The 16,660-nt window shown below is 36.1% G+C and overlaps 1 protein-coding gene across 1 annotated transcript; it reads left to right on the top strand.

Moving 5' to 3' along the window:
- The first annotated feature begins 15,381 nt into the window (after window positions 1-15,381).
- Window positions 15,382-16,278, top strand: LOC108358818 (uncharacterized). The gene has a single exon (XM_017610311.1). The coding sequence runs from the start codon at window positions 15,382-15,384 to the stop codon at window positions 16,276-16,278; it is 897 nt and encodes a 298-aa protein (XP_017465800.1).
- Window positions 16,279-16,660: the final 382 nt, after the last annotated feature.

Here is a 16,660-nt window from a genome sequence, read left to right as displayed (position 1 = left end):
GAAAAGAAAAACCAACGTTTTTGCTTTAAAATCAACGGCCGAAAAGCTCCAAATATACAAATCGTAACAAATTCACTTTAATTAAGGGAATAAGGTAACTGAAATATGTACATCAATATGAGTATCAGACAAACGAAAAGATTTGACATATTTAGCAAGAAATAAGTGAAGAGTAAAAACACTCCTTAGATAATATAAGAGGCCAGTAATTTAAAAGGAATGTAATCAGAATAAATCACTGATTGACAATGTATGTAATTTGTAATTTGTAATTGTACAATAGCGTAATCCTATGGTTTGACATAATTATTCAGCCTCATTGCGTAAGTCGTAAATTAGGCTGAATTGTACGACTCGACAACATTAGCATTGTCTACTGTCGTGCTGAAATAAGTAAACGACGAAAATTGTCGAAAACTATGCAGTGCTGCCAAGTTTTTCCATTTTAATACACTAGTCGAGTGGAAATTTTAGGCAATGGCGCTAAATTTTCGATACGATTCGACTCTCGAAAAACGACTTGCATTCGGCACGACTCTCGCAATGAGGCTGATTATTTTAGTTTAACTAAATTCGACGTTACAAACAGATGGCAACCCTATTCGTAATATTGTTAAGCTAAAATCTACTTAAACCTCTTTCGTCTGACTCCCTTATGGTGAGACCTATCTATTTCAATTACCTAATTCCTGTAATTCAAGTGGAATTTGATTTTTTAAACAGGTAGCAACTCTCTTCATGTAGTTAGTACACATCTCGATTGATACCCATCTCTTAATAATTCATTTAACTTATAAAAAGATTTGAATCTAATTTTTTAATAGGTGACAACTCTTTGAACAAAAATAAACCTTCTATTGTCCACAGGGCAAGCTTTTTAATCTGGCACTTCATTTTTGAAAATGGAACGAATCGTGAAATCGCAAGGCACTGACAAAAAATTTAAAATTAATTTATGCATTAGCGAAAAACTCATTACTTCAGAAAGTGCGAAAAATTAGCAGGTTTTTATTTCTTCTTTCGAAAGCTAAAAGCCCGTACTATTTAATAAAATAATAAAAAATAACCTACTTTTACATATATTTTTTAGTCATTCCATTAAATTTATTTTTGAAATTTCGTTTAAAAAATTGTTTTTTCTGGAATACCGCAGGGACACCCTGTGTTTAATTTTATTCCAAAACTTTAATTCCTGTAATTCTCTACTATCTATATGGAAACAAGAAACGTCAAACCAACATTTTATTTCAAAGAATATATTTGTGACGTTTTCTTCTGTGAAGAGCTTACGCATGGCTATGCTCTTATTAAAATTCTTAGTATAAAATTTGTCGATTTCAGTGGCTTCCTGGCGGCATATAATTAATTTTTGAGGGAATGTCTGCTTAATTCTTTTTAGTGGATAAATTGTCTTTACAAAAATACCAAACAAGTTCACATTGCAGATAACGAACTTTTCGATTTTTGCCCACTTAGGCGGCACTGTGCGTCGGTTCCGCTAGCATATGCCACTGATATGAAAGAGTCCTACACGACAGTCGGGTCTACGTAACCGGAACGACCCAGACTTATATCTGGCCAAGAACTGTCACTTCAACAACACTCCCCAAAATCTATTTGGGGGATGTTGTATGCTGTTACAACAACAACAAAAGTCCTACACTGTAATGGAACGAATACTTAGAAACATTGGGTATGGGACACATAAATGGCAAGTGGTCAGTGATTTTAAGGTTTTATTAATTTTAATGGGAATGCAAGGAGGATATGCTAAGTAAACTTGTTATTTTTGCGAGTGGGATAGTCGAGCGGAGAATAAATACGAAAGAAAAAAGTGGCCTCGACGGAAAATGTATCAAATCGGGGGAAAATGCATTCGTTTGCATCCGTTTGCTTAAATGACGAAATACCAAGTCACAACACAAACCCGGCTATTTATCCGAGTCCAGGTCGGTTAAAAAATACGCGACCTGAAGGGTAGTGTTGTTAAGTGAAAAAACTGTTGTATTGTGAATTGTTAATAGGAAAGTGGAGAGGAAATTTTTTGTTTCCTTATATACGTGACTTATATTTTAAATAAGTATACATATTACGCAAATACCTCGCATAATTATTCATTTAAATTTCTTTTTGTATATAAATCCCGTTAAACTAATCACATGTTTTTTGCCAGCTGCCCACAGGGTTGCTTAAGCAGCTAAAAGGCAATTTTACCCGAGTTGAGCATTCTTTTGTCGCTCGCTTACAAAAAAATTCACCTTAAGTAAGATATAATTATTATCCATCCAAGAAGTTGTTTACAATTAGTACAGGAATCAATAAAAATGGCGTAGTTCACAAAAAACGGGTTTTAAAGTATTTTTTTTTGGGCAGAATAAAGTACTGGAGTTTCAAGAGATTAAAATGTAGAATAATCTTTAGAGTGCATTACTTTTAACAATGAAAAACCCCAGGAAAACATTCCTTGACTTATGTTGCTTTAGAAAACAAAATACTACTCTACTCAACAACCATAAAACCGATTTGAGCTTACACGGTATACAGCTGTGCGGAACAGCTTCAAATTCTAATATTGAAATACTCCAAAGATTCCAATCAAAAACTCTGAGGATGATTGTCAACTCACTGTATTGTGTCACAAATACCCACCGGGATTTCAAGACTCTCACCGTTTCAGAAGAAATTGTGGGTTGTGCTATTGGGCGCATTCCACACATGCCTTTAGAAAATTAGAAATTAAGATAAATCAATTGCTAAATGTAAAAAACACAGATTGGAAGAAATAATGGGTATTCAAAAACAAAAAATGTTGCTTTAGCAAGAACAATCATTTGTATTATTCACACATTTATTCGTATTGCTATTAAGCTTTACATATTAACATTGTACATGTTTACATTTTTCATGTTTTAATATTTTTTATGTATGAAATCATATTCTCCATCATTATTAATCTTGAACATTTACGGTTGGCCAGCTAAATATGTTCTGATAAAATGACATATCGCACACCGTCTTCAAAAGAGGCACAACTCAAAATTTGCCAATTTTGAAATTATGCGCTAAAAATATACACAGAGCTTTTATTTACATTTCAGCAAAAGTTGGAGCAAATTTGTGTTATAATTTGTTAAAAAAAATCTAAGGTAAGTAGCCCTTACCCATATGATTAGCATGTGCTACGAAATAGTTTTTCGCATTTTCTGACGAACGTATTATTTTGAGTTGTGACTCTTTTGAAGACGGTGTGCGATATGTTCTAATGCTATATTGAGCTTGTTTTAAATCATTTTTGGTGATTTCGTTTCTTCCAAAAAAAATTGTGCCTTTCCACGGTGCAAAATGTGTTTGATATTACACTCAACCCTGTAAAAGGGCATGTTTTTGCCCTCTTGTCCTTGTCTGGCCCAAGCATTTCAACCTTCTCCCCTGAAAAAGCTTCAAAGGGCAGATTATGCGCTTTTTTGCCTTACAAGAGTGTGAAATTTTCAGAAACGAAAACAAAATTTTCTAATCGCTTTCCCTTATTTTAGAGTCGAACACGAAAAGAGGAAAGGGGCAATCAAAAGGCAACATTCTTTGGTGGAAACGAAAACTCCATTAATTGTTTACTATTACTTGGTGCTATTAAGTCGTAAGCTTAATAGCTCAGTATGCATACTTGGCGTTGCATGAGAGTTGTCACATAAGGAATCTGTTAAATGAGCTTTGCCAGTAAGCGGTTATCCAACGCTCAGCATTTCATATGTAGAAGTGTGTTGGATTTTGATTTCTACGTAAAAATGGCATAAAAGTGCAAAGTATGCATAACTGAGCTATTTCCCTGTAGTTCTGCTGCAGTTTTGCTGGTGACTGGTGCTGGTGATTCCATGCATCACCAATTGTTAGGCAATTCGCTAACGACAGGTTATGCGACGCTCGTATTGAAAATATCACATCCTAGCGATTTTATGCATTACTGGTCATTAGGCAATGCGCTACGATTAGTAATCGTCACTTGTGCACCAGGTAATCGCTAACGAAAGGACAAACCACGCGCACCCTCTCGGTACGCTTCAATGAGATTGCCAGGTTAAATTCGTTAGGCAAAGGAATTGGTGTCGCAAATTTTGTGACTAATACCCGTCTGGGTACCACTAACGATTTCGCTGACCCGTCAGTAGTGAGTACTGGTCACCCGACATTAGCGATAACTCATATAGGTACATATTTATGTTGAAAGGGCGAATTATTTTTGTGTTTGTTCTTTTGGGTCTCTTCTTCCGTACGATATATATTTGGCCCCCATTTTTTAAATTCCCAAACCCTGACTGTAAATGTTGAGCTGGAGCTCAAAACCAAAGTAATGTATTTTTCTGGGACGTACAACAATTAAAAACTCGGAATATAGTTTTAGGGTTACGTGTCGCTATATTGAGTCGTGCGTATCTTATTACCATTAGTGTATTTTTTGTCATATCTTGCCCCCCTAGCCCGGGCCTACCAGGCCTTAGGGAAAATCCGCCACTGATTTTTGTAACGTAAATAATTTAACAATAATAATAAATAAATAACAATAAAATAACCCGAAGGATTTAGGAATTCGGCGATTAATTCAAGGATAATCGTAACAATACATACATTCTTTGGCTGTTTCCCTTTCGTTTATTTAATGTTTATCATGAGCCATGTAAAAGGCCCATACACGATACCAACATGCTGGCGCCATCAAGTTTTTGTGTAGTGTATGTTAATGTGGAGTGATTGTACCAGCTGCTGGAGCAACATTAAAAACTATTTGATATTTTTATGATTGTACCAGCATGCTGGTGTCGTGTGGTGTAGTTAAATTAGAAAATAAAAAATTGTTGACTGACGACTTAAGTCGGTAAACATGGCCCGCCACTATGAATTCAAGAGAAAGAGAATTTTAGCAGGAATTCCTTGCTCTATATGAGTCGAAGGCGTGTCTGTAGAAATATTAAAAGTTTCGATCTTTCCCGCTCCCCATTTGTAAGGAAATAAATAGTATACCATTATGCTGGTGTATTGTATGCTTCGAGCTCGATGGTACAATGCCTTGATGGAGTCAGCAAGCGAGTGTCGTGTATTCCCCCTTTAAGTAAAAATTTAAAATTTTGTATAAAAATTGGACAGCTTTTTAATTATTATATACGTATATAATATTTTCTAGAAACACTCTGAGTATGCAGTTTTGTAGCTCATTCAATTTTATTACAACAATGAGCAAATTTTATGTAACTAGGACTTACCGTTGATTTTTGGCAATTTTTTTTGTGGAAGGTGTTGCTGATTTTCCCCATACAAACAAATTGTCGAACATACTTTGTATAGAAGAACGTGCGTGACCAAAAAATTGCCAAAAATCAACGGTAAGTCCTGGCTACTTCAAACTTACACTTTATTATACTAAACTTGAAAAAACTGCGTACTCAAAAAAAATCTTAAAAAATTTGATTAAACAGTTTCGAATTGGGATGAGCATATGTTAAAATTCGTCAAATTTGTATAAATGTACCATGATGCAATAATGAAAGGTGTTGTACGTTGTGACAGCTCGAAATCGAACGACCTTAGGTCAATATTGTATTTTGGAAGTACAAGAAAAACGGGAATAAAAAAAATCCTTTTAGTTGAAAAAGTACTAAATTGTATGCCTTCTCAACAGCGTTCCGATTATCAGAATAGGTATATATATGGCTTGGTAGTCTCATAAAGTTGTAGATAATTAAAATAATAAAATTAGGCGTGTTTTTATTCACAGGAATATGATAATATGCTTAAAATTTTCGAGCTGATGAATACCCAGCTAGAACAGTATGGCTTATATAATTCCTTTTATGAGCCGCATCACTAAGAAAATTATCCCTTATGAATTTGAAATGTGTCCCTTTAATTGTACAGGCCAAAAAGAGGAATTAATTTACGTGTGATCTTTTGTCCCCCTCTTTCATATGGGCTTCTTGTGCGCATATATCAGGTTTCATAGCTGTTGACCATACCAATAATGCCTCATGCTCAGTTTTACTAGATCAATTCGTGTTCCCGAGAAAAAAATGTCACGATTCAAAAATCTGAGTATAGCCGCCAAATTCTTTTCTCAAAATTTTGAAAATTCTTTGTTTTTGCCCTATATTTGCTTTGTATGGTATTTTCAACAAAATATAGGCCAAAAACGATAAATGTTCAAAATTTGGAGAAAAAAATTTTTCAGATTTTTGGATTGTTTTTAATTGTACAAAATTTATTATATACATACAGTATCGGTCATATCAATAGCAACCCCATTTCAAAGTGATATTATTTCCCTCTCATGATAATTTATTTATTGCTAAGAATTTGCAACAAAAGTAAAGTTGAATTTCTAACAAAACCTATATAAACCCAATTTTAAAATTTCACAAAAAATACAACAAATTTTCACCCAAAATTCAAACTTTTTCTCAGAAGTGTTAGAATTTTTTTGAGCACTCAGTTTTATAGCCCCTTCAATTTTAGTCTAATTATATGCAAGTTTGAAGTGGCTAAAAATTACCTTAGTTTTTTTAGAATCGATTAAAAACAAATCGTGTTTAATCGTCTTCCATATAACGAAAACTTCGACCATATATCGATGGCTGAGTAGAAGATCGACCTATCTCGGCAGCCAGGTCGAAAACGCCCGATATCAGAAAGCTTTTCAACGCCCTATTTCAAAATTTGGCTGAAAAACGCCCTATTTTGGAATTTGATTGAAAAATGCCCTATCTCGGAGCACGGTTCAAAAACACCCTATCTCAGCACATTTTCGAAGTATTTTTATTTGAGACTAGATTGCCCTCACCCGCTTCGCTGAGTGTATGAAATTTTTACTTGCTACATTGGGTAAAATTTATTTCATAAAAACTCAATTCAAAAACAGGAGGTTAAAAATTTGTTTAACCATCTTCAAAATATTTTCAAACTGAAACTTTTTTAAACTTTTCACTTGTCATACTTTTTCAATTAACTTATCCCCTGAACTCAATTTGAGATTTTAGACAGATGAAAACCCCTTACATGTAGTTTTGAAATGAAGCCAATTCAAAACCATTTCGACTGATACTCATATTGATATAAATCATTTAGATTATTGAATAGTTTGAATTTAATCTTTTAAATAGTTGGCAACCTTTTAAAACCCCTTTCGTCTGACACTCATATTGTGATACATATTCAAAACCATATCGATTCATACCAATCTATACTAATATACATTTTTAAAGCGGTTTTTTTTTTAGTTCGCAAAGCTCGAGAACGGCCGAACCGATTTTTTTTTTTGAAATTTCGGGCACATACTTCAGACATCCCAAGGATTATTATAGGCTAAAAAAATGTTTGATATTTAAAGGGGGCGTGGCACCTCCCATACAAACCGAATATTTCATACCGAACATCTCTGGAAATGTTCATGGTAGAGTACTGGAACTTCGTGTGGAGATATATGAAATTAATCTTATACTAATGGATAAAATTGGGCTATTTAAAAAGAGGGCGTGGCGCCGTACAAACGTATATATAATTCATCTGTAGGTATGTTTGCGAGTGAAATCCTCCTAAATGCTCACACGGATTTTTGTGTGTTTTTGAGTAACTCTCTGGATAGTGCAGTTTTACAAATTCACCCGCCAATACGAATAATCGCCAAGTTAGAAGAGATGCCGTGAATTTCAGATTAAATCAACTTGTTACACCATTGCGTGTATCGAACTCTTGTGTGCTACGATTGTCCTAATGGATGTGATTTTTGCCAGTACTGTTATGCGTTAAAGCTTCATTCGTAGACACCAGCGTTGAGTTGTGCAGGGGTAAATGTCAAATTATCACCGATAAATCAACCGTCAGATCCAGAGCGCGCCTTTTGCTGTAATAAATTCAAGTAAAAAAATAAGTTTTTACTTAAACTGCTTTCCTGAAACTTACTTTTAAGGTATTTCTGAAATAAGTCTGTGTATATTGGATTTCTGTAGAACAATTATACGAATCCATTTTAAATTGCCACCAACTATACTCTAAAGTTTCTGGGACAGATTCACTATAGAATCGGATTATTGTTGCCGCCAGGGAGTGAAAAGGAAATGTTCTTCACATTTATTTCGTTGTGAGATTAACCGTTCTATGAATGCTGCACAATTAGAGAATTTCAAGAACTTCTTCACGGCCATAACGCTTTCGTTAGGTTATTTAAGCGGCAAACGACCACTAAACCATAATCTTAGCCGATGAGCGTGCCAATAGAAATCGTAAACGTGAATTGTTGGTGAAAATGTTGGACCAAAAAGTTCCAATAACAAAAATTATAATTTTGGGCGGGACGAAGTTCGCCGGGTCTGATAGTATTATAATATTTCCTTTAAACTAATTTTATTGAATTTTTGAAAAGGTGGCAACCCTTGTGAAAACTTCAATATCATTCAAAACTTAACTTCAAACAATATTTCGTTTGACAGCCTTATTTTAACTCTTCAGATAGCTTGCGTATAATTAATTTAAATTAGACTTTGCAAACAGGTGGCAACCCTTTAAACGATATATTCAAACGACAGAATTTTTAAGCCTCTTGGCATCCATTTTTTAATATAATTTTCAAATAAAAAACTCCCTTAATTGAAGTTGAATTTGATTTTTTTTAAAGGTGGCAGCCCTCATTCATGAGTATATAATGATTTTATATATCTTCATACCAAGTTCCAGTAATCTACCAAAAATATTTCCTGAGAAATGCAGTATGAAATATTCCGTTTGTATGGGAGGTGCCACGCCCCCTTGTCTAATCGAAATTAAATGTATCCTATATTTTAAGTTGGCCTAAATGACAGGAGTGTACAAAATTTCATGATGATCGGTTCAGTAGTTAAAGCGTGAAAGCGGAGAAAACAAACGAACTCACTTTCGGATTTATAATATTAGTAGGAAGTAAGGATAGGACTTTTTTGAACCGAATAATAATAATAAAATATGTACTATATACATATCTAGTTTCAATATAAAAAAATTTATGTACACCATTAATTGTGTATACATATCTAAGTCAATATATGTGATATACATGTACATACATCTACATACATATCGTCGTTTAAAGTACAAAACCATTTATCAATAAATTGCAAAACCGCGTATAGAGATAATGCAAACCCACGTATGCGAGGTTGCATAAATTAATTTCTAGAGAGTAAAAACACTCATATTTCAAAATGGTTATCTTTTTGTAAAAAGCAATCGAATTTTTGGCTAGTATATTTCAGGAAGAATGGATAAGGATTGAGCCAAAAACGTGTGTGAGCGAATCCAATTTTTAGCAGCAAATGTCAGTTACGTGGTTTTGTACTTTAAGCGACGATATGTATGTTAACAGCAACGCAGCAATCTAATACACGGGTGGAGCAGGAACGCAGCACAGCAGAAGCATACAAAAAATCTGCAAATAAATGGTTTTTTAGGTTTTCAACAAACAAAACCACACAGGTACGGGATAAGCCGGGTGGGCGCAAGCCCTCAGCCCCCTAAATTCCAAAGTTTCTTTCTATAAATTCATAATCAATTTCCAATTCAATTACCTATTCATGCAATAAATTAAAACATCCATATTCGGTACCTTTGGTAAACTGCTGGTTGTTCCTCGATAATTTTATCAACTGTGAACGTCCTTTTCAGTTTACTTTTGTTAGTCTGAGAAACAGTCATTTACTTAAGAAAAAAAGGTAAAATAATTATTATCTTTTAATATTTTCTCTTAGTTTGTACTTGAATTTAGGTTTAGGTATGCTTTGCATTCACAGAGGTTTTGTAGAAATGAAAAAAATGAAATCACGGGATGTACATAGCTCAGTGGTTAACGCTTCTGACTTTGAACATCGAATTCGCAGGTTCGATCCCTGCTGAAGTCTAGAAAAAGAAGTCTGATGAGGAGATGTGGTGATCTCCGAAATAGTGCTATAACTTCTACCGCTTAGACTTTGTTGCTTTTTCAATTTTTCCTAATAAACAATCGTGGTACAAAGCTCAATAAAAATATTAAAAATAAAATGTTAACAAGCCACAATAACATTGACGAAATCATCACTATTTACAACGATTTATCGATTTGCAGAAGACACTCGGGGACTTTTGTTTAAATAAACAAGAAATTTTTTACAAAAAACAAAACCGACTTCAATTCTCATGTAAAACTTTAAGATTACCGTTAATTTCTTCATTATCCAATAATCGAATCTAAACCAAATTAGGATGGGACCACCTCTGAGGTACCACCTTTCCTTTAAAAAAGAGTTATCGAAATTGGTTATGCGGTAACATATGTACATAAAAAAAATATTCCGACGAATAGATAACCACATTATTTTTTGAAGTCGGTTAAAAATAATGAAAAAATTATGATTTTCTTGTAAAGACGAAGTTGCATGCAATTAAGGTAACTAAAAAATGTATATTTTAACTCTTCAATAAGTTCATAATAAACTTCATACAAAATAAATTCCTTTGCAGGGCTCGGTACAACTCAATTCTTACAATAACAAGTAATTTTTAAGCAAAAAACACAACCGACTTCAATTCTAATATAAAAATTTAGAAGTACCGTTAATTTCTTCATGATTCAATGATCGGATCTAAACCAAATAAGTACGGGACCTCCCCTGAGGCACCAGAAAAAGAATTATCGAAATCGGTTAATGTGGTCCAAAGTTATGCGGTAACATACATAAAAAAAATTCCGATGAATTGATAACCTCTTCTTTTTTTTGAAGTCGGTTAAAAAGTGAAAAATTAATGACGTAAATTATTATAAATTTTTAATAGCTATATTTTAACATATCTAATAAAATTTACATTAAAAAATCTCAGCGCCTAAAATTCGCGCGATTTTTTATTAAAAATTTTCGCCTGCGCCGCTTGTTTTTTTTTTTTTTTGTGAGAAGTTAATCAAGTTTTATTATAAAATGTTTGCAATAGGCCGCAGGACCAATATCGAAGACACATCGATAACAAGATACATTCTGAATGGTCTAAGTAAAGATAGTCTGCATACCACATTAAGCGCCATGAAGTTTACAAAGAGTGGGTATTTGCTGCAATTGCTGTCAAATAAACCGACAAATATAGAGAATAGAAATAGAATGAGTGAAACGAACTACAAGAATGCTCAACAGCAATCATCACACGTCTCGGTTGATGCGAATAAGAATTTTAAAAGCTTAGTTGGTCCAATTTGTTATAATTGTAGAGAAAAGGGCACATCGCAAGAAATTGTGGCAAAGCGAAGAGGAAATTTGAAGCAAACAAAACGATCGCATTAACCAGGGCATGAATCACGTAACTTTGAAACGATAGTCTTTCAAACGATACTGACAAAACAATTTCGTCAAAGCACTGATTCATGTATTTGTGTTGCTGTTACGTGTTACTGTTACTCTTACGTGAAGCGAAATTGGAATCAAGTTGATGATATCGCACAAACGATCAAACAATTTTTGGTTTTCTTGAAGCAAGACAATCTCAACACGATATCGTCCAGACGATTGTAGTCATACGTGATTCATGCCCAGATAACGCGTGATGAATGTGAAGAAAATGTAGAATATGGAAAAAATAGAAAACGAAACGTCACACATAGGAGTATTTGAACGATCTAGGCGGCAATAAAAATTATTTGACAAAATTTGTAGGAAACGTTAGCATTAGTTCCTTTCACTTTCCCAAGTTGGACAGCGAACGTTCGCCGTTGACCGTAAACAGAATATTCTAACGCGGCTTATAAATAAATTTTCGCTCTCAAGAAAGATCGTGACGGTTTTAAGTTAATATATTGCTTTCTGCGTTGTATTCTTAAACAGTGTTAATTTTTTTTAATCATAATAGCGGTTTTCAACCAGTATTTTTATTTTTTAATTATTATTTTTTTTTAATGTTAAGAAATTTGTTATATCCCCGGCATAGATCGCGTTTTTATTCTTTATTCAATTGAAAGCTTAGAAATTTGGCTAATGTAGTGCGAAAAGATTGCCGGCAGAAAACGGCAGGTAAGTGGTATTTCTTTACTTGTAAAATGTATTCAAGTAAAATCTCACAACGCAACTACTTTAGAGCTATTTTATCACTAAAATTAAACTTTTTAGATGAACTTGAGGCTGCTGAACCAGAATATTAATCTATTTAATTATTGTTGAATTTATATTTTTATGGCAACTCCGATATTCTTTCTACAGACATTTTTGATTCATGAATTCATTTTATCTACCCTTTTTTCTTTTTTTTGTAACTGCTAAGTCTAAGTCTGAATAAAACTTTTGCAACGTTCTATCTGACTTGCGAATTCTAACAGGTTATGGACCAAGTCCTTCACTAAAGTACATAGATACGCTTAAAATGAATCCCAATTTGTTTAATGTAGAAAAGTTGGACGAATCCAACTACGATGCTTGGTGCGTTCAAGTAAAAAGTATACTTATATACAAGGATCTCTGGGATGTGGTGTCAGGTGAACTTAAACAACCAAAGGCCGAAGATAACGACGTAAGCAAGCTGATGGCGTGGAACTCAGCCGACGAGAAGGCCGTTGTAACCATAATACTGTGTGTAATGCCTATGCAAATTGCCTACGTGAAGCTGTGCAAAACAGCAAAAGAGGCATGGAGCGTGTTGCAAGATATACATCGACCAAAAGGCCCCCCTCCCCTCCCAAAAAAGGTTTCATTATTTAAGCAGCTACTGGGAATGCGAATGGCAGAAGGTGATCAGGTGCCAAAATACCTATGGAATTTTTCAACTATTCTTAAGAAGATAGCAGAAATTGGCGTGGACGTTCAGGAGGAGCTATTTGTGATAATGCTCCTCGCCAGCCTTCCCAAGTCTTCCGAGAACTTAGTCGTCGGTTAGAGTCACGTGAAGAGCTACCAAAGCTAAGTGCCTTAAAGATTAAGTTGCTCGAGGAGGAACAACGCCATAAAGTGTGCGAACCGCCTATTGCTGAATGTAGCGCACAAGTGTTTATGGCACATGGGTCAAACGGTGGAAACAAATCAGCAAGCGAAAGCAAACCTGCTAAAAAGTCGACCGAACTTGAAATGTTTTAACTGTGGACGAAACGACCATTTTGCTGCCCAATGCAAAAACAAAAAGCGGGAACAGAAGCTTGAAGAGAAATCTGCAGAAAACCCTAAAGCATTCTCAGTGTTCTCAACGTTTGAGTTAAATACACTCCAACCGAATGTATGGTGTATTGATAGTGGAGCATCGTCGCATATGTGCTGCGATCGCAACATGTTCCACGAATTCGAAGAATAAATATGAAGAAAAAATTTTACTACCTGGCGACAAGCGTATAGAAGCAAAGGGCAAAGAAATAGTTCAATTCAAAGCAGATTGAAAAAATTCAGCTGAACGACGTGTTGTATGTGCCTGTGTTACAATGCAATTTTCTTTCGGTGTCGAAAGCAGCAAGCAGTGGTCTTTTTGTTAAATTCACAAGTGAATTTGCTACAATCTACGAGAACGGCAGCAGGATATTGCGTGGAAGTAATATTGGTGGTATCTTTTTGTGCGAAATAAATAAGAATATGTTATTCTTTACAGGGCAATCGAATGAAGCAATGAAATGGCATGCCTGATATGGCTATTTGAGCTATGGTAGCATGCGCCAACTTATAAACAAGAATTTAGTGAATGCACTTCAACTGTGTGTGCCAAAAGATATCACTTGTAATGTACGCATGCAAAGCAAATGTACAAAAAAAAAACCTTTACACCAACTACGAATCGAGCGAGCGAATTACTTGAATTGGTACACACAGACGTGTGTGGACCAGTTAAACGGTCGGCTGGTGGTTCACAATACATATTGACATTCATAGATGACAAGTCACGATATGCATTTGTCTATTTACTCAAGAATGAGAAAGAAGTTTTTGAGAGGTTTAAGGAATTTAAAATTCTGGCAGAATGCCAAACTGGGTGTCTAATAAAAACCATTGGAAGTGGCAACGGCACTGAATATGCCAATAACGCGTTTCAGCAATACTTCAAAGACTGGAATTTTACACCAATTCACGGTGCCATATACCCCGCCGCAAAATGGGGTAGCTGAGCGTTTTAACCGCACTTTAGTTGAGATGGCGCGCTGCATGCTCGTTAGTGCAAACTTGAATGAGACGTTGTGGGCAGAAGCTATCAATACTGCAGCCTACTTGCGGAACAGGTCACCAACGAAGCCGCTTGATGAGAAGACCCCATATGAGGCATTGCATAAAAGAAAGTCAGTTGTGTCACATCTAAGAACATTCGGTTCAACAGCATATGCTCCAGACAAAAAACCTAAAAGTAAGTTTCAAGCTAAAGCCAAAAACTATGTGCTGGTTGGTTACGGAACCGCAACAAAGGGTTGTCGTTTGTATGATCCGGTGACAAGAGGGATTAGTGTGAGTCGCGATGTATCATTTATTGAGCCTAATATTTCGAAAGAATGTGCTGTTGTTGTGGTAGACATTTTAGAAGGAAATAAAGCGCAAGTGGATGATGAGTGTATTGTTAACGATTCAGAAAGCCACTATGAATCTGCGCAAGAAGAAAACGAAGAAAAATCTGAAGAAGACCGAAGAAGGCGTATAAATTTCTGAACTTGCTTCGTGAGGTTGATGTTCCAGATACTGTGGAACAAGCGATGTCCAGTGAACACGTAAAAATCGTAAAATGCAAATGGGTGTTTGCTGTGAAGAAAAACAAAAACGGTGAGATCGATCGATTCAAGGCGAGGCTGGTGGCTAAAGGATGCAGTCAGGCGTATGGGGTGAACTATACCGACTCATTTTCACCTGTTGTGCAGTACGCTACAATCCGCATTATATTCGCACTAGCTTCGGAGTACGAATTATACCTACATCATGTTGATGTATCATCTGCATTTTTGAATGTTACCATAGACGACGAAATATATATGTGGAGCACCCTGTGCAAACATTTTTACATTTATCACATTTTTGACATTCTCATTTATGATGTACCCATTTTTGATAAGCTTGCAGTTAGTTGAGCTGAACATTTTTATTCATTCGCTTTTTGTGCCTGCAAACCGTATATCGCGCGCTCATTTTTATATTGTAAAATTTGAAGACTAACCCTTTGAACATGATACAAATATTTTGAGATTCAATAAAAGGAACATCTTTTTATTTGCTGTAAGATCGTGTATTTAATAACGTTCGATTGGGTAAGAACCCCACGTTACACAGTAGCGAAGCAATAAAGCTACACTGGTGACCACCACGTTTGCCGACTCACGACACGCAGACGACAGCCCTACCGTTGGGCCGCTACGAGCCCCGTTATAAGAATCACGCGTTTTTCTGAGAAATTTTCAGAATCGACAAAATGCCTTCTGATAGCGGTATATCTTTGCCGCCAGCGGATAGTCCACAACAACACAACCGGAATACGAGTGGGGAAGCACAACCAAATGAACGACAGGCCTCAGTTATCTATGCTCGGCTGCCTGTTCCTGCAATGTCCAGTTCCAACATAGAGGCGTGGTTTACGTCGATGGACTTTTGGTTCACCGCCTCCGGAATCACATCGGACAAACAAAAAGCAGCGACGGTATTTGCAGCATTGGACCCCACCGTTATTAGCCAGTTGGCCCAAGTCATCGCCGAAATGCCACAAAACGACAAATTCGAGTACGTCAAAACCAAAATTATAGAGCATTTCGCAGATAGCGAGCAAAGACGTCTAAATAGACTACTATCAGAGCTGCCGCTTGGTGATAGGAAACCTTCGGAGCTGTACTTCGAGATGAAACGAGTTGCAGGTACTACCTTGGGAGAAGCTGCTCTCAAGGGACTTTGGACAAAGCGTCTACCAGAATTCGCGCAACCGGTTATCGCCGCATCCTCGGGCACAGCATCAGAGTTCACAAAGATAGCCGACTCAATCATCGATGCTGTTAGTCCTCATCTAGTGTCGCAGGTGAGAAAGGAGGCAGCAGAGATAAGTCAACTCCGTTCAGCTATAGAAGACTTGTCCAAGCGATTCGAAAGATTCAACTTGCGCTCTCGCTCGCATTCTCGCTCACGGTCTCGACCAATAGCTACCACCTATCATAATGCGCAAAGCGCAAATCGACCACCTGATGTTAGAGACGGAAGCGCATCATCCCCCAACATAGAGTGCTGGTATCATCAGAAGTACGGCACTAATGCGCGTAAGTGCCGCAGCCCTTGTCGACGCCGACATCGAGCAATTCAAGCGATAACAGACAAGCAAAATTGACTAGAAAAGCCCGTGGCAAAATTTACCGAAAATTTTGTCACAGAACACTCAGTTTTTCGCCTCCAGGTAAGAGATAAAACATCGAATACAATTTTCCTCATCGATACGGGAGCAGACGTATCTATTCTCCCGCTCACAACGTTATCATACGACATTCGCCCATCCGCTATGAAGTTATACGCAGCAAACGGTGCTGCGATTAAAGTACTTGGGGAAAAACGCATTAAACTAGACCTTGGCCTTCGCCGCGAATTTGTTTGGTCATTCCTGGTCGCAGACGTCACACAACCTATTATTGGCGCAGATTTCATCAAATTTTATGATTTGCTTATCGATATGCGACGAAACAAACTTATCGATAACTTGACATCTCTCGCTACAT

The sequence above is a fragment of the Rhagoletis zephyria genome, unplaced genomic scaffold (assembly GCF_001687245.7).
Source record: "Rhagoletis zephyria isolate East Lansing unplaced genomic scaffold, Rhagoletis_zephyria_1.1 Rzeph_scaffold_00299, whole genome shotgun sequence".
Taxonomy (NCBI): Eukaryota; Metazoa; Arthropoda; class Insecta; order Diptera; family Tephritidae; genus Rhagoletis; species Rhagoletis zephyria.
This window is presented reverse-complemented; position numbering and strand designations above follow the sequence as displayed.